Source organism: Schistocerca serialis, chromosome 2 (assembly GCF_023864345.2).
Source record: "Schistocerca serialis cubense isolate TAMUIC-IGC-003099 chromosome 2, iqSchSeri2.2, whole genome shotgun sequence".
NCBI lineage: Eukaryota > Metazoa > Arthropoda > Insecta > Orthoptera > Acrididae > Schistocerca > Schistocerca serialis.
The window spans coordinates 561862180-561888809 of NC_064639.1; the positions used below are offsets into that span (position 1 = coordinate 561862180).

The 26630-nt window shown below is 44.4% G+C and overlaps 1 protein-coding gene across 1 annotated transcript in view; it reads left to right on the forward strand.

Moving 5' to 3' along the window:
- Positions 1–26630, forward strand: part of LOC126457559 (nephrin) — a 170293-nt gene that overhangs the window by 84190 nt on the left and 59473 nt on the right. Inside the window, exon 2 of the mRNA XM_050093972.1 lies at positions 10510–10689. Coding sequence (XP_049949929.1) covers positions 10551–10689 — 139 coding nt within the window. The 5' untranslated portion in view covers positions 10510–10550. The remainder of the gene's footprint in view (positions 1–10509; positions 10690–26630) is intronic.

Genomic DNA, 26630 nt, shown 5'->3' on the forward strand with positions numbered 1-26630 from the left:
TCTGTTTGTTCTAAGTCGTGTCTCCCTACCACTTTCGCGCAACGACGCTCTGAGCATGTTTTTTAGGGAATTGGCTAGTTTGAACCTGGGACCTGTTGCTGGTAAGGAGACGCCAGACCACACATGACATGTAGAGTTCAGAAGAGTTCAGTGAGACTAGCGATGATATAATCAAATACTTAATGATTTCAGCGTCAGCTCCACTGCACTCCCTGTAAAAGAATCTTAATACTAACTAAATTTAGTGGAAGGGGTTCAAGGCTTTCCTATTTTTAGTTAGCTGGTAAAATAATGTCGAAAAAGCAGTTAAGTTTACCATTGGAAACTTTATTCTACTCACAAAACATTGTTTATAAATTGCACTATTGATAAAAGGAAATATTTTAAAACAGGATGATTAAAACCAACTGCGTTCAACAAAACTGTGAACGAATATTCCCTGAATGGGTTTCCAAGTTCTACAATGGATCGAAGGATGACCTATGCCATATCACATCTATAATCTAGATTGAAGTTAAGTTTCATGAAAGAGAAAACTATCAAAATGGCCTACAGTGACCCTCAATTATCTTTAATTACTTTTTTAACTTGTAAATTACAGTGGCTGATGTGGCTTCTCAATAATTATACACTCCTGGAAATGGAAAAAAGAACACATTGACACCGGTGTGTCAGACCCACCATACTTGCTCCGGACACTGCGAGAGGGCTGTACAAGCAATGATCACACGCACGGCACAGCGGACACACCAGGAACCGCGGTGTTGGCCGTCGAATGGCGCTAGCTGCGCAGCATTTGTGCACCGCCGCCGTCAGTGTCAGCCAGTTTGCCGTGGCATACGGAGCTCCATCGCAGTCTTTAACACTGGTAGCATGCCGCGACAGCGTGGACGTGAACCGTATGTGCAGTTGACGGACTTTGAGCGAGGGCGTATAGTGGGCATGCGGGAGGCCGGGTGGACGTACCGCCGAATTGCTCAACACGTGGGGCGTGAGGTCTCCACAGTACATCGATGTTGTCGCCAGTGGTCGGCGGAAGGTGCACGTGCCCGTCGACCTGGGACCGGACCGCAGCGACGCACGGATGCACGCCAAGACCGTAGGATCCTACGCAGTGCCGTAGGGGACCGCACCGCCACTTCCCAGCAAATTAGGGACACTGTTGCTCCTGGGGTATCGGCGAGGACCATTCGCAACCGTCTCCATGAAGCTGGGCTACGGTCCCGCACACCGTTAGGCCGTCTTCCGCTCACGCTCCAACATCGTGCAGCCCGCCTCCAGTGGTGTCGCGACAGGCGTGAATGGAGGGACGAATGGAGACGTGTCGTCTTCAGCGATGAGAGTCGCTTCTGCCTTGGTGCCAATGATGGTCGTATGCGTGTTTGGCGCCGTGCAGGTGAGCACCACAATCAGGACTGCATACGACCGAGGCACACAGGGCCAACACCCGGCATCATGGTGTGGGGAGCGATCTCCTACACTGGCCGTACACCACTGGTGATCGTCGAGGGGACACTGAATAGTGCACGGTACATCCAAACCGTCATCGAACCCATCGTTCTACCATTCCTAGACCGGCAAGGGAACTTGCTGTTCCAACAGGACAATGCACGTCCGCATGTATCCCGTGCCACCCAATGTGCTCTAGAAGGTGTAAGTCAACTACCCTGGCCAGCAAGATCTCCGGATCTGTCCCCCATTGAGCATGTTTGGGACTGGATGAAGCGTCGTCTCACGCGGTCTGCACGTCCAGCACGAACGCTGGTCCAACTGAGGCGCCAGGTGGAAATGGCATGGCAAGCCGTTCCACAGGACTACATCCAGCATCTCTACGATCGTCTCCATGGGAGAATAGCAGCCTGCATTGCTACGAAAGGTGGATATACACTGTACTAGTGCCGACATTGTGCATGCTCTGTTGCCTGTGCCTATGTGCCTGTGGTTCTGTCAGTGTGATCATGTGATGTATCTGACACCAGGAATGTGTCAATAAAGTTTCCCCTTCCTGGGACAATGAATTCACGGTGTTCTTATTTCAATTTTCAGGAGTGTATAACAGAAAAATCATTGCATTTCAGATTTTAACTTCTAGTAGCAAATGTGAATACCACGAAGTTTATTTGACGATCGACACTAGTATTACGTAAAAATAGGATGTAACAGATGAGACTTCTGCAGTTCTGAGTGAAGCCTTATTGCGGCATTGCCTGAGTTCATTACCTTGTCGGTGTTTAGGCAGCGTCAGGAGGCGGCGGGCGGCACAGCTCCACGCACCTCGCCGTCTCGGAAGCAACTCTCTCCTAACTTCTCCTTACTACAATTTACCGAAGTTGGTTTAAAAAAAAGATATCTGGCTGTGTTTTCAACTGACCAATCAGGGTCTCAATGTTAACCTTAAGCTCCGCCTACAAAAATTCTGTATATCCAATGAGATACGTTATACTTTTCGTGGAGGGGCAATGTTTTTAACGTTTGCAACGTAACAGAGACGGGTGTAGTCTCACGCTAAAACTTTCAGCTGGTGTGGTCCTTTTAGTGTTATCGTAAGATCTATACTGTTCTTCTGGAGGGCTCTATCTTTTAACATGGGCTGGGGTGTGGTCCTGGCGGTCGGCTGGCGACGTGGGTGTCCGACCCTTATCGTAGGGCCTCCTAGCCTACACGACTCTGCTCTCGGCTTCTGTTCTCGTTTCTTCCCTTGGAACTGCGTCTGTTTCACGGTGGGAAGGTATGACATGCATTGAGGCGTTCTTGTATTAGTCTGTGGTATTCCATTTGCTCACTCGTTGATTGTATTACTTTGGTTAATTTAATGCCAGGATTTATTCGGAGCTATGTGACATACTGCCAGATTTGCTATCATGTCAGGGTTTTCATGGAAGGTGTTGGATTTGCCTGACACCTTACAAAACAAAATAAAAATTCGAAAACAACACTCGTTTTCCCCACTCACCATTGGCGACTGGAAGAGGGAGAAAGGGCGCGTGTACTTGTGAGAGGGTGAGAGGGAGGGGGGGGGGGGGATTTGGGTTGAGTGAAAGTTGTACACAAAGTTCCCTCCGTCACGCTTCGTAACGTGGCTTGGCGAAGTCATTCTTATCTCTGGCGTTTCTCAACCCATTTGGGTGTACCGCACTTTCCTGTGTAGACTATTCCTCCGACATGTCAGTGAGAATAGCGATTGCAATACGGTGGAGAGCGGTTTAACAGCTGTCCAGATGATAACGCGCTTCTGTGTCATCAGAGCGACAGGCGTGCCGTTAGAGAGCTCGGCACGGACGGGCGGGCGCAGTGAATACAGTTGGAATCGGGCTCGGCGTGCGGCCGCGCGGCAGTTCGATCCCCATTCAGAGTATTTTAATAATGGCTGTCGGCGGTGCGGCGATTACAGCGGCGGCAATAATGCGGCAAATATCGTTAATGGCGGAGTCGCTAATCTATCAGCGGCGGTCGGGGCGCTTGTTGTGGGAGGGCGAGCAAACACCCGTCTGGGGACTGGCGGCCCGGCTAACGCTACAATTAAATGTTAACGCCGCCTGTCCGCACTCCGCCAGCACTCCCTGCTGCCGGCCCGCCGCTCACACCAGCTGAGCCCTGATACTTGTCGCTAACTGAAAACTGCGTGCACGGCTAGGCGCTGCTCTCTCTCTCTGTCTCTCTCTCTCTCGATATATATATATATATATATATATATATATATATATATATATATATATATATATATATGTACGGCCAAACTTTCAGGAAACATTCCTCACACACAAAGAAAGAAAATATGTTATGTGGACATGTGCCCGGAAACGCTTACTTTCCATGCTAGAGCTCATTTTATTACTTCTTTTCAAATCACATTAATCATGGGATGGAAACACACAGCAACAGAACGTACCAGCGTGACTTCAAACACTTTGTTACAGGAAATGTTCAAAATGTCCTCCGTTAGCGAGGATACATGCATCCACCCTCCGTCTCATGGAATACCTGATGCGCTGATGCAGCCCTGGAGAATGGCGTATTGTATCACAGCCGTCCACAATACGAGCACGAAGAGTCTCTAGATTTGGTACCAGGGTTGCGTAGACAAGAGCTTTCGAATGCCCCCATAAATGAAAGTCAAGAGGGTTGAGGTCAGGAGAGCGTGGAGGCCGTGGAATTGGTCTGCCTCTACCAATCCATCGGTCACCGAATCTGTTGTTGAGAAGCGTACGAACACTTCGACTGAAATGTGCAGGAGCTCCATGGTGCATGATCCACATGTTGTGTCGTACTTGTAAGGGCACATGTTCTAGCAGCACTGGTAGAGTATCCCGTATGAAATCATGATAACGTCCTCCATTGAGCGTAGTTGGACGAAACTAAAATGAGCTCTAACATGGAAATTAAGCGTTTTCGGACACATGTCCACATAACATCTTTTCTTTATTTATGTGTGAGGAATGTTTCCTGAAAGTTTGACCGTACCTTTTTGTAACACCCTATATAATGGTGCTGTTTCTCAATTCATGTTACGCACTTCTAGAGGTTGTACAGGGGGCTTAGTAGATCGTTTTACAGAAACGTCATCCAACGACGCTGCAGAGCGTCATAGTTATAGGCGCCGGTGCCTGCAAGTGTATGTACGAAGGTGAGTCAAATGAAAACTTTAAGTACTTTTTTTAAATATTATTGAGTGTGCAGAAGTGGTACAAAGCTGTATCACTTTTCAACATAATCTCCCCCACGCTCAATGCAAGTCCTCCAGCGCTTACAAAGTGCTTATATTCCTTTAGAAGAAAATTCTTTTGGTAGTCCGCGCAACCACCCATGCGCCGCGTGGCGTACCTCTTCATCAGAACAGAACTTTTTTCCTCCCATTGCGTCTCTGAGTGGTCCAAACATATGGAAATCACTCGGGGCAAGGTCTGGTGAGTATGGTGGATGAGGAAGACACTCAAAATGCAGGTCTGTGATTGTTGCAACTGTTGTACGGGCAGCGTGGGGCCTTGCATTGTCATGTTGCAAAAGGACACCTGCTGACAGCAATCCACGTCGCTTTGATTTGATTGCATGCTGAAGATGATTTTTTAGAAGATCTGTGTATGATGCACTGGTGACAGTGGTCCCTCTAGGCATGTAATGCTCCAAAATGACGCCTTTTTCGTCCCAACAGAGAGTCGGCACAACCTTCCCTGCTGATGGTTCTGTTCGAAATTTCTTTTGTTTTGGTGATGAGGAATGGCGCAATTCCTTGCTCGCTCTCTTCGTTTCCGGTTGGTGGAAGTGAACCCAGTTTTCGTCCCCAGTAACGATTCCTGCAAAGATGCCATCACCTTCTCGTTCAAAGCGCCGAAGAAGTTCTTCACAAGCATCAACACGTCGTTCTCTCATTTCAGGATTCAGCTGCCGTGGCACCCATCTTGCAGACACTTTGTGAAACTGGAGCACATCATGCACAATGTGGTGTGCTGACCCATGACTAATCAGTAAACATGCTGCAATGTCATTCAGTGTCACTCGGCGGTTTTCCTTCACTATGGCTTCAACTGCTGCAATGTTCTGTGGAGTCACAACTCGTTGTGCCTGACCTGGACGAGGAGCATCTTCCACTGTAGTCACACCATTTGCGAACTTCCTACTCCATTCATAGACTTGCTGCTGTGACAAACATGCATCACCGTACTGAACGTTCATTCGTCGATGAATTTCAATAGGTTTCACACCTTCACTACGAAAAAATCGAATAACAGAACGCTGTTCTTCCCTGGTGCAAATCGCAAGTGGGACGGCCATCTGTATACCGATACTGCGTTGGTATGTGTGCATCTGCACTATGCTACCACCTACAGGCCATTCTGCACTCTGTTTGTAGCACGCTTACCAACTTAGAGGATAACGGCGCGAAATTCCGATTTGTTATTACAAATTTAAGGTTTTCATTTGACTCACCCTCTTATATACATGGTGAGTTCGTGATGATGTTACAAACTTTCTACGATGACTGAGAAGAATAAACGTATCAATTTGAGGTAAGGTTCCCCGTACCAGAAGCGAACGAGTCGAAAGTCAGGAATACACCTACCGGTACAACTGTCGCTAAGATTGTAGAGTAAGCAAGTTTCAGAAGTGGAAGTATGGACCAAGAAAGGAAAAAATGTACAGTAAATGCGTACTTGAGGAGCTATATTTACTTATTCACTTCGCTACCGTGAAACACATCTCTGTTGAGCAAGTGCTCATAGCTGTTAAGGTATGCATTTTAGGGCACATGTTTACTCGACGTTTCTTCTTGTTCTGATCCATACTACCACCTCTGAAAGTTGCCTGCCCTACAGTCTTAGCGACAGTAGTGTCGATAGGTGTATTCCAGTGTCAAAGGTATCAGAGCGGTTTTCGCTTATGACTTTCGACTCAGTAGTTTCCGGTAGAGGGACTCTTACCTCAAACTGATATATTTATCCTTCTCCATCATCCTAGAAACACGGAATTATCTTGTACGTATATACATTTATAGGCGCCCTCTCTAAGCTCTTGAAACGTTTAAGGTTATTAGTAGTTGGAATAAATAACGGCACCGTGTGCAAAAAAAATATATTTCGTACCACAAGCGGTATCAGGCCATAGGCCATTCTCAGATTTAATGTTGCGGCTTTTGGAAAACTTAATTTTCCAGGATCACAAGGAAGAACACAATGCTAAATAGCCATCTTCCAATCCTAAAAGTATAGAGAAGGCTAAAGGCCAGTATTCATAACGTAAAGAGCAGACTAAATTAATGGTTCCATATTAGTTGGAATGGCACATACTACGTAACAGAAAGCAGTCTCTGTATCGACTATGAAAGCGAGACGCTTTGTCACAATCACAATTACAATTCGAAAGTGTAAGTTAAAATAGACTAAAACATACAGAAGTGATCCACAATTATCGATAAAAAGTTATGTACTGAGAGATTTTTAGAATACACGTACCTCAGAAATTGTAGTTTCTATATACGCCATGTACCATATCATAATGGTATGAGGCAACGTAAGGAGCCATCTTGCCTGTTGACAGTATCGGGAGAAGCTATCCAGCGGAAAGCAACAGGCAGATTGGCCAGTACTGTTTGCACCGACGTTTGATTCACTGAAGCTGCCATCAGGTGGCAGTTCAGTAACAATACAATAAAAACAGATGTAGAGTACATTACAATGTTTAGCATGTTAAAACATGGAAGCTACAGAAATAGTTAGAGCCAATGGATTCCGATAGTGCATTACACCTAACCACATGTAAACAATTTAACGTAAAATGCCCGAAACTGCATCCTACAGCAGTACGTCTAAAATCACAAAACTGATAGACAATACGCTTACACAGACATTCAGACATTTTAAAGATCATCTCGTGCAAAACTGAAATGTCAGGTACTTATGACATTATCAAATTATTTATTTATTTAACACATGACAATATAAATTAAAGTGCGACTAACATACACGAACTGTAAAAATATATGGGACTGTAATCCTTCAAGGATTGTCTCTCTCAGTTCAAAGAAATCTTCTAGATTTTCACGATAAGCTCGTCTCCTACAGCTTCTTACAAGGTGTTTGATGGTCTTACGTTCATTGTCACAGTGGCATTGAGAACGTGAAGCTATCCCGATCGGTGAAAACTTTCTGCACAAATGCCATGGCCTGTACGAAACTTGTTAATTGTCTTCCAAGCTCGCCGCGGTAATCCCATGCCGACTGGCCTTGTACCAGCTCTTATGAGCGTCTTATATTTCTCGTGGGCAATGCTGTTGCACGTTTCTGATCGTGTTGAAATCCACTGCTTGCAGCGATTCTGCCTATATGATGGGTGACTGCCTGGATTTCAATGGGCTCGTGCAGCGACATCAGAGTGAATTGGAAGGTGCGGAATTTTCAATAATTTTTCATAAACCTTGGGAAGGGCATTCTGTCTTCGAATATTTGGTGGTGCAATGTAGCTTAGATATGGTAAGCAGTGAAGAGTACTAGACCCGATGCAGCGTGTCAGTGCCCTCAATGCTGCATTTAGCTGAACATAGATTTTTCCACATATGACATATTAAGCCACACTGGAGAACAGTAAGCACCCTGGAGCACGGTATTCATTCTCAAATGATAAACAAGAATATTGTTCCGAGTTCATTAAGTGCTCGAACACACTAAGCAAGACTCCTGTCGTATTAGGTCATTGGTGATCACTTGAGAATGGCCTAGGACCTGAAACTGTTGTGAATTAAATAACGTTTTGTGCAAATGAAGCTGCCATGTATTCCGAAAAGTCGCAATATCAGTGGTCAATAGTGAATCTAAACTTAGCCTGAATACTTTCGAAAGGAAGAGCTAGAACCTCACTGCGATTGTGGTAGGTGACATAATTGGTTGTTCCTGAAATAGTTTTCCGCTAAACCGGGAGTCCAGGAGTACTCTATAATTGTTGTACTATGGCGGAATCGTGAACATTATAACTTATGGTATATTAATGTTCGCATTCTGCATCTACAGGGTCAACCTGAACTGCAGCGACTGAATTTCGGAGGATGTCCAGGGATATTTCCTGGTTATTTTGGTGTACAGGTCACGTATTGTCCGACTACTCGTTCCAAAGTAATAATTAGATTTATTCGGTTTGTTATCACAGTTACAGTCGTTTCTGTGAAAATACTTTCACAACACAAAGAGGGGGACAGCAGCGCTGGGACACTTCCAGGAGATTTAGCTTTGCATTGAGTCGAGTATTATCCTTGCGGTAGAGAAATAGGTTTTATAAATCTTCAGTAATTCGAAGTTGTCTAATTCGGAATTCACGATAGTTGTTATCACAAAATGGAACCCTTGCCTGATAGTGTCGGGCATCAATTGCTCTAAACCCATTCTTTGTAAAATGTTCGGTGCATTCCTTCCCTTCTGATTGGCTTCACCCGTGGGAGAATTTTTTTATCAATGTTGGTCACCGACACACTGCAAATATAAAGCTTGCTCAGTCCTTCGACCGATGTTTATTTGAAGGTTTTCGTGACGTTCCGCCAGCACGAGTGGCTGACATTGTCAAAGCTTCGCTCTCCATTATTGGTGGTGGAGGGTGAAGCTTTGACAATGCCAGCCAAATCAGAAAAATCTTCAAACAAACGTCGGTCGAAGAACCCGAGACAGGAGCCAACATGCAATTTGTCAACAAGTGGCCATGAAACCCTTTACAACTTTGTATTTACTCATTTCGCTTGCTGAAGCCCACATGATGAATAGCATTGTGATCGTTTAATAATGTATTAAAGTGCCGTACAGAACAACGCAGTAAGAGAAATTATTATTGGGAGTTACTATAACCTGCTCGTATTGCGTAACGCGCAGGACCTAGGTTTCGGAACTGGGGGTGAGACGGACCCAGAATGAATCCGTGTGGTGTGTTAACGACCGTCGACTGGTACACTGGCCAGCCTGAGTGTGGCTTCTAGGCCGTTTTTTACGCTCGCTTAGGCAAATGCTGGGCTGGTCTCTAAATAGCGCCTCAGTGAAAACGGTGCACAAACAGTTACAGTACCTCAAAGTTTCGGCGATTCACAGACAGGTGGCGCACACGACTTCCTTCCTAGGTTACCGTGACGATTGTGGTTTCAGGAAGGCATTCGCCCACTAAGTTAAATAATGAAATAAAATTTGACGAATCCTGACAGAGCTGACCCGTGCTAGACGGGAGAAACGCTAGCAAAAGGAAAAGAGGGAAGTTGGAAGCTAGTACATATAAATTTAGAAGATAAGATGAAAATATATAATACAGTCCTAGCCGGTTCTTCTGTCCAGAGTGTTACGACAAGAGTTTGGCATTGCTAAGTCGACTTTTTAAGACATTGAGAAGAATCGCAATAAAACTTCGAACTTTGAGTTAAAACAAAAGTAGGTGGGAAACGACTACCGGACCAACGCTGGCCACCATTGACGATGCTGTCTGTGTACACCTGGTAGAAACAACAACGCTGTGCCGGAGTTCCCGTTAGAGCAGCCGAACTGCCGGCTGCAACGGGGAAGATTTGCTGATAAATTAAGCCCAAAAAGTTTCAAGGCTAATACTGAATGATTGTTCTTTCGGCGATCGGTACTATATTTCTGAAAGAAAAATATATGGTGGAAGTTTAAGAGCAGACGTAGCATCTGTTGATCAGTTTCGTAAAGAGTGAAAGCCTGTTTTAAAAGGGGAAATTTGTCTTTGGCACAGATCTATAACGCAGATGGAACTGGCTTGTTTTGGAAGTCCATTTCCCGACAATATACAGACTACAAAGAAGGCCAGTTCATACTCCTAATTTCAGTCTAGGATGACTAGTTTAGAAAACATTTCTATGATTGTGACTTGCAGTAATTCGGATTGGGACTCAGTCCAATTAGACCGAATTTGTAAGTTTCACTGTATTTATAGATGTGTAAGACGCCTGTAAATTAGAATTGTATCACTTGACAACAACCGCGATGATAGAGATTGGTAGCGGAGAGTGAGAGTGTGTTGGTGACGCTGTTGCAGGCTTCTCGTCGGTGATCCCGGGCTTCCCGCGCTACTCGGTGATGGGCGACGCGCGCGCCGGCGTCTTCAACCTGCGCATCAGTAACGCCACGCTGGACGACGACGCCGAGTTCCAGTGCCAGGTGGGGCCGGCGCGCCTCCACAAGGCCATCCGCGCCAACGCCCGCCTCACCGTCATCTGTGAGTACCCTCTCTCCTTCACTCTCACACCGGTGAAAGGCCTGCATTTCATATGTCGCGGGGAAAAGTTAATTCTGTGTCGTGAATGTATAGGGCTTTCAAAGGCTCTGCGGCAAACATCTAGGGACGATAGGTCACATCGTGGGGATCAATTTCTGTTACACTCAAAATGTTCACTAACGCTTCCCGGTGACGCCACGCATGGTTTGAGACTGATTGTGCACATGAAAGGCGGCATGGAGTAGGAGCCCTGCGGCGGTCGTATGCAATGTGTGTTGCCTATCGTCCAATCATTTGCTCCACGTGAAATGCAGCAGGCCCAGCAAAGTTAAAGTTGCTGATGCGCTAATAAAATACCTTTTTCTGCGTAGAGACACTCATTCTTATAGTTTTCTTGTTGAAAATGACTCTATAATTCCTGAGGGTATTTTAGTTCCGTCGATACAATAAAAAATATGCGTGTTTTACTCACCAGACACGTTTCCCTTTATTGACGTAAAGCATCATCAGTGGTCTGTAATTAGAGATATTTACAATTTGATTTGTTTTTAAGATCGATAAACAGTTCGTTACCAATTTGTTGGATTTTACTAACGGTAAATTCTGCTTAGTTTCTCGCCTACATCAGGAATGCCGCCTGCTACTACGTGATTGGTGCCTTTCTTCATTAGACACTGATACTTGTAATCTAATTTTTCGTTGTTCTGTAGAACTATGCATTTCTTACGTATTACGCAGCGTACTTGTTGGTAGACTACTGTTTACTGTTTATTTTTATACTTCTATGTGTGTATTGCATTTTGTAATGTTGCCAACATAACGTTGCCACTAGTTTGTCTTTCACCTACACTCTTTAATTTTAATTACATGTGAGTTATTCTATTTAATTGTGTTGCTGTGTACTTACATATTTTGTAAGAGTTCTGAAGGAACAGTGATGGAGGTTTAAAAAACAAAATAGGTAGGGGGGGGGGGAGAAGCAAGGATGAGTGGACATAAGTGCATAGTTGTGTGATGGAGAGTCAGTAGGAGGTAAAGGTGAGGAGCAAGAAGTGAAATGAAATTGGGGGAGTCAGGGGACGGGATGGGGTGGCAGAGAGTGAAGGATGGAAAAGACTCTTTTCTTTTTCAAGCGATATTTTCAATTATTTACATAGTGTGTGGTATCCAATATTTATTTGGTCATTGAGTAACTATCTATTTTGTGTTAATGCTTTGACATGTGGAAATTTTCTTGGAGGGTGAGTAGGTGTCCGTCTTTACTAATTCTTATGATGTTGTATCTTTTGCAATATTGCTTAATCTGTGGTATTCCTCTTTTAGATAACCTGCAAATGTTGTGTGGTGTGTTCTTTATATTTTGTGTCGGATGTCCCTCCAGTCTTTCAGTATATATTTTTCACAGTCTCTGGATAAGTAGAGTGGAATTCGCAAGTTATATTGTATAGCTGGTAGTAGGTTAGTAGGAAACCACTTTGCGAATGTTTGCGAAGGCATTTCCAGTTCCATAATTTGCCTTACAGCCGACGAAAAATTCCCAAAAACTTAGGTAAGAGCGGCTTATGAGAATTATTTCTAATTTGACATTGAGACAGAGTAGAGTCAATGACTCACTCGAGTTGAGGAAGGAAGATTAGGGTTTAAGATGTCGTCGATATTGAGGTCATTGGAGACGGAACACAAGCTCGGATTGTTGCAAGTATGGGGAAGGAGATAGGCCGTGCTGTTTCAAAGGAACCATTCCAGCATTTTCCTGGATCGTCTTAGGGAAATCACGGAAAACCTAAATCAGGAAGGCTGGAAGCGGATTTGAACCCTCTTCCTCCCGAATGCTAGTTCACTGTGCTAACGACTGCGCCACGAGTCGCACAAGATATGCAGTGTTCCTTTGTCGGTGTCGATCGCAGACGATTCAGTGGACAACGGTTTGCGTCTGCATCAGAGAATAAAAACCGGGGAATTGTGTAGGGAAACCAAGTGATGCACATTTCCACTGCTGCTTGCCCTAGATGCGTGCTTCCTATATACGTCAGAGCAGAAGCTGGAAAATGTTCAAATGTGAAAAAGATAAAGTATAAAAAAATTACAATGAAATAGGCCTACGTGCTTACTTTCATTAGAATCTGTTCAACTACCTTTGCATTTATATCCGCTATTTTTTTATTTCAAATTCTTCACAATTTTATTTACTGCCACTAGTACTTTCTAAGAATCAGTCATCCGCTACATATCAATACAAGGAGCTGAAGCCGTGAAAACAACAAAACATATTTTAAAAATAGGAAGGGCACTGTTTGTAATTAAAGGAAGACAGGAAGGACCCAGTTATTGATCTTATACACTGCCGACGGCTTATGGCGCTCTGCTACCAGCTGAGTGGCGTTTATACATCTCATGTTCAGTAGAGACGACACGCCGAACAGGGGAACCTCATCACACCCACTGTCTACAAAGCCTTAATCCACCCAAATCTACACTCCTGGAAATTGAAATAAGAACACCGTGAATTCATTGTCCCAGGAAGGGGAAACTTTATTGACACATTCCTGGGGTCAGATACATCACATGATTACACTGACAGAACCACAGGCACATAGACACAGGCAACAGAGCATGCACAATGTCGGCACTAGTACAGTGTATATCCACCTTTCGCAGCAATGCAGGCTGCTATTCTCCCATGGAGACGATCGTAGAGATGCTGGATGTAGTCCTGTGGAACGGCTTGCCATGCCATTTCCACCTGGCGCCTCAGTTGGACCAGCGTTCGTGCTGGACGTACAGACCGCGTGAAACGACGCTTCACCCAGTCCCAAACATGCTCAATGGGGGACAGATCCGGAGATCTTGCTGGCCAGGGTAGTTGACTTACACCTTCTAGAGCAAGTTGGGTGGCACGGGATACATGCGGACGTGCATTGTCCTGTTGGAACAGCAAGTTCCCTTGCCGGTCTAGGAATGGTAGAACGATGGGTTCGATGACGGTTTGGATGTACCGTGCACTATTCAGTGTCCCCTCGCCGATCACCAGTGGTGTACGGCCAGTGTAGGAGACCGCTCCCCACACCATGATGCCGGGTGTTGGCCCTGTGTGCCTCGGTCGTATGCAGTCCTGATTGTGGCGCTCACCTGCACGGCGCCAAACACGCATACGACCATCATTGGCACCAAGGCAGAAGCGACTCTCATCGCTGAAGACGACACGTCTCCATTCGTCCCTCCATTCACGCCTGTCGCGACACCACTGGAGGCGGGCTGCACGATGTTGGGGCGTGAGCGGAAGACGGCCTAACGGTGTGCGGGACCGTAGCCCAGCTTCATGGAGACGGTTGCGAATGGTCCTCGCCGATACCCCAGGAGCAACAGTGTCCCTAATTTGCTGGGAAGTGGCGGTGCGGTCCCCTACGGCACTGTGTAGGATCCTACGGTCTTGGCGTGCATCCGTGCGTCGCTGCGGTCCGGTCCCAGGTCGACGGGCACGTGCACCTTCCGCCGACCACTGGCGACAACATCGATGTACTGTGGAGACCTCACGCCCCACGTGTTGAGCAATTCGGCGGTACGTCCACCCGGCCTCCCGCATGCCCACTATACGCCCTCGCTCAAAGTCCGTCAACTGCACATACGGTTCACGTCCACGCTGTCGCGGCATGCTACCAGTGTTAAAGACTGCGATGGAGCTCCGTATGCCACGGCAAACTGGCTGACACTGACGGCGGCGGTGCACAAATGCTGCGCAGCTAGCGCCATTCGACGGCCAACACCGCGGTTCCTGGTGTGTCCGCTGTGCCGTGCGTGTGATCATTGCTTGTACAGCCCTCTCGCAGTGTCCGGAGCAAGTATGGTGGGTCTGACACACCGGTGTCAATGTGTTCTTTTTTCCATTTCCAGGAGTGTATTTTCCCAGTGCCGAGTGGGTTGGGTTGGGTTGTTTCGGGGAGGAGACCAAACAGCGAGGTCATCGGTCTCATCGGATTAGGGAAGGACAGGGAAGGAAGTCGGCCGTGCCCTTTCAGAGGAACCACCCCGGCATTTGCCTGGAGCGATTTAAGGAAATCACGGAAAACCTAAATCAGGATGGCCGGACGCTGGAGTGAACCGTCTTCCTCCCGAATGCGAGTCCGGTTGGCTAACCACTGCGCCACCTCGCTCGGTGGCCGCGTGGGGTAGCCGCGCAGTCTCAGGGCGCATTGCCACGGTCCGTGCGGCTCACCCCGTCGGAGGTTCGAGTCTTCCCTCGGGCGTGGGTGTGTGTGTTGTCCATAGCGTAAGTTAGTTGAAGTTAGATTAAGTAGTATGTAGCTTAGGGACCGATGAAAAAAAAATGGCTCTGAGCACTATGGGACTCAACTGCTGAGGTCATTAGTCCCCTAGAACTTAGAACTAGTTAAACCTAACTAACCTAAGGACATCACAAACATCCAAGCCCCAGGCAGGATTCGAACCTTCGACCGTAGCGGTCTTGCGGTTCCAGACTGCAGCGCCTTTAACCGCACGGCCACTCCGGCCGGTTAGGGACCGATGACCTCAGCAGCTTGGTCCCATCAGACCTTCCCACAAATTTCCTATTTGCCCATGTCACATGAATCTTTCACTCTACCAAAATTACGCCATGCATTCCTCCTCGCATTCCGTTTCCGTCTACTATACTGCACTAGGGGCGTGTAGTTACTGACTTCCCTTCTCTCGACACCAAGCTCGGTGTCGTTACAGCCCTGATTATTACCACTTATACTCCGTCGCGGTTGTACCAACACCAGGCCCCCACAACCGCACGAGTGGTCCACTGTGAAGAGCGGACAAATTGAATAGCTGGCCGGCGGCCATTAGAGTGGTAAACTGACGCGCGGATTTCGAATGTTTATACATCGCTTTTGGTTATAAAATGCCTTCCCTAGCGTTAGGTCACAAACAGAATGCCTCATTTAAATACGTTACTACAATATAGTTTTTAATTTATGAACAAACAACAACTAGTCACTGTTTATGAATTTATATTACGTAGTACATGGAATCTGCCGTAGCTACAAGTTATGCACTGGACCCCTAGCATTTTTCGTAGTTCATTTACGATAGATGTACGCAAAATGCATCAAAATACTCGAAGATTTGCCCACTATGTTAATAGATATTTTCTGACTCTACCTTGCTTTAGATTTTATGACGAAAAGTGCGTTATATATGGCGTAGTGCTTTGGCAACTCACGACCAAATTATCAAGTTTCAACCTAACCTAGACCATGGAAACACTACCGATCAGCCAGCTACAACAAACAAGACTTCAGGCAGGCATCCAGTATCGCATTAGTCACAATATTTACTTTCGAAGATGTACACTTCAGTTTATATGTGTGGTTTTTTCATATAATAAATAAAACTCAACAACTGTTCCATCGAGAGAAGTTGTGAAATCAGATTACAATTACACACATTCAGTTGCATTTTATAACGATAAAAAGCCTGCTAACTCAAATTTCGTGTTGCTTGCAACTCAACTTTTATAGTTAAAATAAAATGTGGTTCACAAAGAAAAATTTATCTTCTGCTGTATATGGTCTGGAAAACGAAAGATGGATGGAACAGCATCATCTTTCAGCTTTCTGTGATTTACGTAATTTTCAAGGAAACAACTTTCTTCAAAATGATCGGAACATATAAAATGGTATTCTGTCGGTCGGAAATCTTGCCTCCTGACAGCGTGTAACCATTTTTGTAACAACTGTGATTTTGAGAAAGGAAACCTACAAATATATGCACAGACATTATGCTAATACCGTGTTACAAAAACATTTACTAAGCAAGTGCACTGACATACAAAACAACTTAAAACATCCACATACCTGTGAAATGTAATATTCGTTCCTTTCTCGAATTTATGTGTACAATTAATCGCTGCACAACTCTTCACCATTGTACTTCTTTTGATTGGAACGTACAGACAGTAGAATTACGAGTAACAAATACTGTATGTACGCCCCAACAAATATACAACGTTGAATCAGGGTCTTCATAAACAACAGTACTACACAACACATCAGACTGCCACCACTATAATGGCGTCCAGCCGAAGGTTCAAATTATCCCGCGACTGCAGCGCCATCAGTGAGTCTAGTTATTTTTTACAAGGTCTTTGACCAACACATACCCGCAACCTCAACACCGAGCGAGGTGGCGCAGTGGTTAGACACTGGACTCGCATTCGGCAGGACGACGGTTCAATCCCGCGTCCAGCCATCCTGATTTAGGTTTTCCGTGATTTCCCTAAATCGCTCCAGGCAAATGCCGGGATGGTTCCTTTGAAAGGGCACGGCCGACTTCCTTCCCCATCCTTCCCTAATCCGATGAGACCGATGACCTCGCTGTCTGGTCTCCTTCCCCAAAACAACCCAACCCAACCTCAACACTACACACACTCCACATCTTATCCCAACGAGACGTTATCCGCCTCCCCCTACCTGGCTATGAAGTCAGAGTTCTATCCCACTTTCCAGTTGCAAAAGGATTCTACTCTCCCTCATCACGTCAGTACGTCTCTTCGCCTTCATCCTTACTTCCCTCCCTCTCTTTCTAAACGATGAGTTTGGTGTCCTCCTATGGAACTCTTTCGCGGCACATCTTATCCAAACAACCCTCTTTTCTACAAACTCTTTTCAACAACCCTCCTCATTTTCTGCCCATTACCTATAACTTCAGTAAAACGCAGTGCTCCACTTCTTTAAATGAAGACTATCCTCGACTGACTGTATTCGAAAAAGGCAACATAGTCTACCTAAAATCTTCGATGTCCAACCGCCTGTTCCAGTACGTTTAAAACATGTAAATATTTTACACTTTTTAGTTTTTTAGAAACTATGTTTGTATGTTTTATAAACAGACTCGACTGAATAGCAGCAGTCTACAGGTACTTCTGCTAGCCCACCCTCGCACTGATGGGCGAGGGAAAGAAATAACAAAAACGAAAGAAAAAAGTGTTCAGCAACGGCTCTATTTTTAAATAGCATTTCCTTCCTTCGGGGTATAGCAGTGGCTGCTGCAGGCCGTGCAGCGTCACTTTCCGGACTTCATTCATTTTTTTATGGTTTTTCTTCCTGGATTTGGCGTGGAACGGAAGTATTCCCCACTGCAAGTACTGTACACGTTGCCGGCCACAAAACGTATAAAACTTCATACTAATAACACGTACTGGCTACTTCACGAACTAGATGTCAATTAGAGCAATTCTGATTTACAGGAAATTGCCGCTGAGATACCCTTTCAAATAACGATCCGTGTTCCAGCAACTTTTAATGTGTTAAGCTGACAGTTTTCGGAAGTTTTGGGCAATCAATCAACGTCTTGTTGGGGAAGTTGTTTGCCTGCCTTGGCCAGCTTTCGATTAGTGCGCCGAACTACAAGCACACAACTCGCCTGCTGAGGGACGCCGGCGAAATTTCAAAATCTCTGTCTTCACGTTAGGTGCACGAGTGCTGCAAACGATTAAATAAATACTGAATAATAAATAAAACTGATGTGTCGTATGAGAACGGGTATTATCATAAACTTTTACGTTTAAAGGGAACTTGGTTTCAGTCTGACAATTCCCTCTTCTCGAATGATAACGACATTATATTACCGCCATTACGAAACCGAATGAATATTGGCTACTTACTACAGCTGCATCTACGAATGCGACAAGTGTACTTTGAAAACCAAGAAAAGTGTTTTACCCACGTTACCTCTTCTTGTGCTTTTATCGCTGCGTAATTAACTGAAGTAGCCTTGTCTTAAATATTTCAGTATATAGGATAACGTATGCCAGACTCAAAATTCCGAAACACTGACACGAGCTTGGAAAGACAGTGGAACGTATCGAGTACAAATCGATTACATTAACCTTGTGCGCATCTACCTTTCGCCCTCACGGCGTGCACACCTTCTTTCTGAACGGTGCAACCATTGGCATTTATTGTAATTTGTTATTATTGTTCAGTAACAGGCCCACATCGCAGAGCTCTATATGTCACTTGACATCTTCTAAAGTTGAAAATGCCTCCACATTCACGTACTGAAAAATGACTGTATGCCACTGTATGTGTCAATCCCTGTGCTTTATATACGACAGTGGCAGCAGACTAATTATAGCGTTGTATTTCTGGACTGTGGCAAAGTAGAAACAAAAGTGATTCGAAGCATTTGAGATGTGGAGCTCCAGACGAATGTTGAAAATTAAGTGTACTGATAAGGTAAGAAAAGTGGAAGTTCTCCACAGAATCGGAGAGGAAAGGAATGCATGCAGAACACTAACAAGAAGAAGATCAGTGATGTTGAATATAAACATGAACTAAGTCTCTCGAGAGATTTAAGTTTCCCGTGGTGTCCCTAAAGCGATTAAAATGAATGTCCGGATGGGTCCAATGAAAAATACGTGGCCAGTTTCCTTCCCCGTCACTTTCCTACCCCAAGGGATCAGAGCCTTATCCTCCTTCCCACTTCCTTTGCCTTCCACGCAGGAGTGCTAGGCGTAGACTGCGTCACGCGGCTTCTACCAACATCTGCCCTAAATTAAACGAAGCAGACAGTGTCGGACAGCGGCTAACCGTCGCACACTCTGACCCAGCCCAGTGGCAGAGAGCCAGTAACTGTGAAGGTTAGCCGCTGTGCTCGATACACAGCACAGCACAGCACGGGCAGCTGTGTCTGCGATTGCGCGTCCCCACCTTCCTGCACCGCAGCCGGAAAAAGGGGAGACGAGTACGCGCGATTGCCTTCCCTTTGGGCTGTTGTGACCCAATTCGACGCCTTCGCTGAGTGCAGCAGCAGCGGCGGCTCCGGATTCGACAGGAGATCCGCCTCCTTCCAGTAGCAGACATGTCCGGATTTTTTGCGGCCACGCCAGTAAATCGAACAGGCCCCAACTTTTCCAGCTTGGCACAACTGCAGCTGGCTGACGCGTGTCATGTGAATCAGTTCGTTGATAAATGAATGATGACGGAATTCGACTGTATTTCTCACTCTTTCATGATATTTCCCAAATAGTTGTACCTAATGGTTCGATTCGTCAATGTATTTCTCCTACTCATTTTAGACATTGGATTAAAAGAAATGAATTCCAATTTCATCACAGTCGTACTCTGATGAAGAAACTAATGCCCTGTTCATAAGTTATGCAGAGCATAAGCTACCTCCCGCACCCACTTGAATTGCATTCTGAAATAAATTAGCTTGTTGTTTGGTCCTTAATGAGTTTGTTTCGAATTTGATAATGAAATGCAAAAAAAAAAAAAAAAAAAAAAAAAAAAAAAAAAAAAAAAAAGCGTACACACACACACACTCGCAGGTATGTTGCACTGGAAGTTCGACATCGTACGAGTACATGGTTTCAGCATGGTGGTTGCCCAGCGCATTACGCAATCGAAGCACGTGACGTATTAAACCGTGATTACACATGGTTGGGGGATCGGCAGAGGTGAACTTGTTAATTGGCCCGTTAGGTCGCCGGATTTCTTTCTGTGGGAATATTTAAAAGATAGGATGTACAAGCAAGTGCCAATAGGCCGTGAAGACATGGTCGACCGCATCAGAAACGCCTGTGCTGACATTCCCGCAGATATGCTTCTGTCCTGTGTACGGTCATTTGAAAACGGGATCACTAAGTCTATCGAAGTTGGTGGTACTTCGTTTGAACATTTACTCTGATTGGAAAAGTTGATTAGCGTTCGCCTCGAGCCACGGCCACAGTCGCGCGTCGAATAGTCCCCTGTTCGATATGTCGGAGGGAAACAACATTGTGAGTAGATTTCTTTAAAGTCAGTACCTCCATTAGACTGTTTTTTATTTGCAGTGTTACATTTACACGATCATGATTTCGGCTTTAAAGTGCCATTATCAAGTTTTTTAATGTTATACCGTGCCTAAGATGGCATACTGTCGTATTTAAAATACTGACTTTAAAGAAATATATTATGACTGTGGCCCCACATTATGAAAAAATTATTAAATTGCGAATAGAGTTTTCAATTAGAAGTTGTCAAATACTGGCCTGTCCTACCCTAGCAGTATGGAGGTGGGGGTCTCACGTCCCACTGGATATTCAAGGGCCGTTCAGTTGTTGTTGTTGTGGTCTTCAGTCCTGAGACTGGTTTGATGCAGCTCTCCACGCTACTCTATTTTGTGCAAGCTTCTTCATCTCCCAGTACCTACTGCAACCTACATCCTTCTGAATCTGCTTAGTGTATTCATCTCTTGGTCTCCCCCTATGATTTTTACCCTCCACGCTGCCCTCAAATACTAAATTGGCGATCCCTTGATGCCTCAGAACATGTCCTACCAACCGATCCCTTCTTCTGGTCAAGTTGTGCCACAAACTTCTCTTCTCCCCAATCCTATTCAATACTTCCTCATCAGTTATGTGATCTACCCATCTAATCTTCAGCATTCTTCTGTAGCACCACATTTCAAAAGCTTCTATTCTCTTCTTGTTCAAACTATTTACCGTCCATGTTTCACTTCCATACAAGGCTACACTCCATACAAATACTTTCAGAAATAACTTCCTGACACTTAAATCTATACTCGATGTTAACAAATTTCTCTTCTTCAGTAGCATGTCGTAAATTACGTTTGTGTACGAATTTCTATTCCTCCGATTACAGCGCCATCTGTGGCAAAACGAAGACAATCCTTCAGACAAAACGTATGTGGATTTTGCCGTAGAATCGCAATCCGCAATAAAAAATGGGGGTTCCCATTGAAGATTTCAAAATTGGCCTCGCCACCCACGCACGGGGTGGCATGGCGGGTTCGGTGTGATATCGTTTGATGTCCCCATCCGAGACAAAGAAACTGGAATTATAGCTTATATGTAGTTTTCGAGATATTTCAATGTCTTCGGTTAAAATGAATACCCTGTACATGTACGCGCTGTAACAAATGCCGCGCGGAGTAGCCGAGCGGTCTGTGGGGGGGGGGGTCTTGTCACGGTACGCGCGGCTTGCCCCGTCAGAGGTTCGAGTCCTCCCTCGGGCATGGGTGTGTGTGTCGTCCTTAGAATAAGTTAGATTAAGAAGTGTGTAAGCTTAGGGACCGATGACCTCAGCAGTTTGGTCCCATAAGAACTTACCACAAATTTCCAGAAACAAGAAAATTTAACAAATATGCGTGAAATGTGCCTGAAAAGGGAGGGTGCTGATGATGGCTTCCTGTTTGAGCTAGGAACATGGGATAAAAGTTTTTGGTTTAGCCCGGACCAGCGGCCATTTGTATAGCCATTCGGGCGTCCGTGTTCCTGTAGCTATGTTACAGTATATACAGCAAGGTTTGAACGACGAACCGGAGCTGGCGCTCAGACAAATTGTGCGAATCGATTAATTCATTTTGCAAAATATTTTAAATGGGATGAAATGAGTGCTGAGCGAATGGCACGATTTGTATGCAAAACAGTTCGGATCTTACGTGCAAAACGTCACTTGTAGAAAACTTCGGACTAGAGCGAGGCTGACGGTTCACATTTGGTCCACCGGTGTGTCCGATCTTAGTCTGATAAGTTTTAACAACTTGAAAAATTCTTGCTTCGTTTCGAATTTACATGTTTTCCTGGGAAGTTTTTCAAGCACCCCGTTTCTATAGTTTCAACTTCTATGAATTGGTCGAAACTTCGCAAGTAGGTAGATAAATGGATAAAGTCAAAGCGAAGTTTTTCTTATCCAATAATGTTCATCCGTTGTCGTGGTACGATGTAAGTTAAATGTAGCACGTAAATACGTTCATCCGTGAACTGAACGCGCGGAAACGGTTTAACGTGAATTAAATAAATAAGAAATGGATTCCTGCGATAAAATTGAAAACTCGCTTTCAAAAATCTAGCTTCATTCGTATTTTACGTGCAAGAAATACGTTTTTGTGAGTTTTTGGGGCGCACCACTTCTATGTTTCAGACTTGTGCGAAACGGTAGAAATTTTGTAGGAAGGTAGACAAATACGTGTAATTAATTGCTGTCCTGTTGTTTTGTGAAAGGTTTAGCCGTTGCCACAATATAAGCAACATGGTTCGAAAAATAATAAAAACATACACTGGATCAGGCATGTCCCCAGTCAACAAAAATTTCAAAATTATGTCAGAGTGAGATCTGGGAAGCAGAATTAAAAACGCTCCTATCGTAGCACCAAAAAAGGCAAATATGTCCTGAGCAGAGTTAGGGATGGAAAAAAAGAAGTACTAGCTTTTCGACTTACTTGACAGCTTCAGATAAATTTAAATGAAGGATCTTGACATATTCGCTGTGTTTTACGAGTTAAACCCACTTCCACAAAGCAGCGAGTTTTCTTACACCCACCTCCTGTTACTTGTACGGGGAATGATGTAAGAACAAATAGACACAAATTTATGTGTTTCTAGAGAGTGGAATCCATCTACAACAGGAAATATCCTTGAGTGTGGGTGCATCTATAATAGGAAATATCCCAGAGTGAGAATGCATGCATCCTAAACCTTAATGACACGTTGTATCATATTGCATGACATGACTAATGCCATGTTGAATGACATGTGTCATGTAATACGACGTGACATCATGTGTCTTGTTACTTTACGTGACACGATGCATTGCATTACATGACATGGGTTCTAATACGAACAAATAAAAACACGCGAATATATCAAGATGTTTTGATTAAAAAATCATAATGCGACAAATTAAGCCATTACTGGAAAGGTGTTGGTCATGATGTATGATACAGGCAGCGCTGGTCATTAGTGCTGAGTATCGAGGTCCACAACTAGCGTGTGTATTTCTATGTTCATTTCTTATAACCCGCTTGGACTATTATGATGTGTATTTAATTACGAGCACAGTTTCGGCTAGTGTCCCGTTTTAAAGTAACAGCTAAAAGACCTATTCATTGTCAGGGATACATTGACTTCTAAAAAATTTGTGAGCGCGAAATTTAATATTAAAAGCTATACCACTTTGTAACTTTAAAAAAATAATTTGACTTGTGCAAATTTTTGAGCATAGAATGTCTGCTAAAATAGCTTTGATGTTTTTGAAATTTCTGTTGCTACAGCTGTTACTTGAAAAATGCACAACAGCCCAAATCTCAATCTTAAATACACTTTTTAATGACAGATCAGGCGGAAAATTTCATTACTAAAATAATTTTCAGTTGTGTTCAAGTATTTTAGAACTATCATATTTCAAAGTAATTACGTTTAAATATGTAGATTTTCTTACTGTGGTAAGTTGGGTTGGGTTGGATTTAAAGCGTAGTGTACAAGTCAGTGCGTAACAGCTTCTCTCGATGATCCGAGCTTTATGAAAGTGTACTACCAGACGTAAATACTCTTCTAGTTAAGTGAGGGTTACTATGAGCGGCAGTAAGGAATATTCAGAATGCTTTATGACTTATTGATCTCAGTGACTCTCGCAGCATTTGGAGCACGCCTCGGCACTGTAACAGTATTACGATTAATAACAACATATTATGGGATGCATATGACGTGAGTTGTTATTCGCGTAGCTATTTCAGCCCGTTTTCCAAAAGCTATTGAATTTAAGTCATATGCTATGTATGATATGCTATGTATGATAAATCATATTTAATATATTATGTTCTGGACACGTATAAATAAATAAATAAATTTAAGTCGATTTCCATTCAACTCCCAGGTAGGCTACTGACGCAGTAGGTGAGAGTGTTCTCCATGCAGTATACATAGATATATCTAGACGGTCCAGCCGCACAATTACCTATGTAACGTTACCCATTTCTCAGTCCCCTGGTGAAGAATCTTGAAATAAAGCAAAGCTGTCTGAATATATGGGAATAGCTAAAGTGAAAACTGCCCACGAGGCGGGACCGTCAGTGCGAAGCAAGACTTTTGCCGGTGGAGCTGTGAGGAACAAGTACGAATGCCAACTAAAGAAGTTAATACAAAATTCGCTAAACAGATGGCTATTTCTTTCATGCCACAAACGGTGACAGCAAAACAAAAAACCGTCACAGTTGGTAGTTACAGATGTTTAGTCTAAAAATTTCTAGATCGTTTCTCAGCATCAAAATACAATCATGGAAGTAACAAGTACAGTCAACGCACATTTATCTGTGGAATGAAAAGTCTTTCATTTAACTTCTGTCGTCATTCTTTCGGTATAAATAAAATTGTATAATAAAGAAGAGGAGATTGGAATGTTCAGTGGTACGAAGCGTACGAATTTATTGCGAGCAGTGAAACTATTTATGTGGCTTTCCGACGTCACCGGAGCCGTGTAAAATTAATTGCGGGTGGCGAGCCCTAGAATTCAATTATTTGCTGTGATTGTGAGCAGCCGTCGTCAAATGACATTCTGCACATAGCTGCGACGCGCGGAATGTGTCGGGGCAGCCCCGCCAGCGGAACGGTGGCGGCAGCCCGTGCGTTTCCGCTGCTTATAACTAACTTGCCGTGAATATGCACCTCTCTGGACTGCGACGGGACGGCACGCGAACGTTTCCAGCTGGGTGGGGGCTCTCGGGAAGTCACGAGCCATGCTGCATTGAGTTGTTAGAAAGAATCTTAAAACAAACACTATTTAGGAATGACTTTTTTTGTCCATACTGAAACGTCCCCTTCGAAAAATGTATTAATTACTGTGCTGATAAACCTCTTACGTTATTTGATTTTCAAACAGCTGAGCAAAACTGACTGTACTCAGACATTTCTCTCTTTACTTATTCTGATCATCACTAAACTGACACACAATGTTTTTAGCGCAACGCAATCTGACTTTCAATAATCCCTACAAAAGAATGGCCCTGACTAACAATAACCTATACCTTTCATGAATCACTTGCCTCACAAAAATCTTCGTTACTCAAACTATTGCAATACAGCGTGCGCCAATACTGCCAGCTGAATAAAAGATTCTAACTACTGAAGGTACTAACTACTATATATATATATTACATTATTACAAATGATTGAAGCGATTTCACAGCTCTACAATAACTTTATTATTTGAGATATTTTCACAATGCTTTGCACACACATACAAAAACTCAAAAAGTTTTTTTAGGCATTCACAAATGTTCGATATGTGCCCCTTTAGTGATTCGGCAGACATCAAGCCGATAATCAAGTTCCTCCCACACTCGGCGCAGCATGTCCCCATCAATGAGTTCGAAAGCATCGTTGATGCGAGCTCGCATTTCTGGCACGTTTCTTGGTAGAGGAGGTTTAAACACTGAATCTTTCACATAACCCCACAGAAAGAAATCGCATGCGGTTAAGTCGGGAGAGCGTGGAGGCCATGACATGAATTGCTGATCATGATAACCACGACCGATCCATCGGTTTTCCAATCTCCTGTTTAAGAAATGCCGAACATCATGATGGAAGTACGGTGGAGCACCATCCTGTTGAAAGATGAAGTCGGCGCTGTCGGTCTCTAGTTATGGCATGAGCCAATTTTCCAGCATGTCCAGATACACGTGTCCTGTAACGTTTTTTTCGCAGAAGAAAAAGGGCCCGTAAACTTTAAACCGTGAGGTTGCACAAAACACGTTAACTTTTGGTGAATTGCGAATTTGCTGCACGAATGCGTGAGGATTCTCTACCGCCCAGATTCGCACATTGTGTCTGTTCACTTCACCATTAAGAAAAAACGTTGCTTCATCACTGAAAACAAGTTTCGCACTGAACGCATCCTCTTCCATGAGCTGTTGCAACCGCGCCAAAAATTCAAAGCGTTTGACTTTGACATTGGGTGTCAGGGCTTGTAGCAATTGTAAACGGTAAGGCTTCTGCTTTAGTCTTTTCCGTAAGATTTTCCAAACCGTCGGCTGTGGTACGTTTAGCTCCCTGCTTGCTTTATTCGTCGACTTCCGCGGGCTACGCGTGAAACTTGCCCGCACGCGTTCAACCGTTTCTTCACTCACTGCAGGCCGACCAGTTGATTTCCCCTTACAGAGGCATACCATCGCCGAAT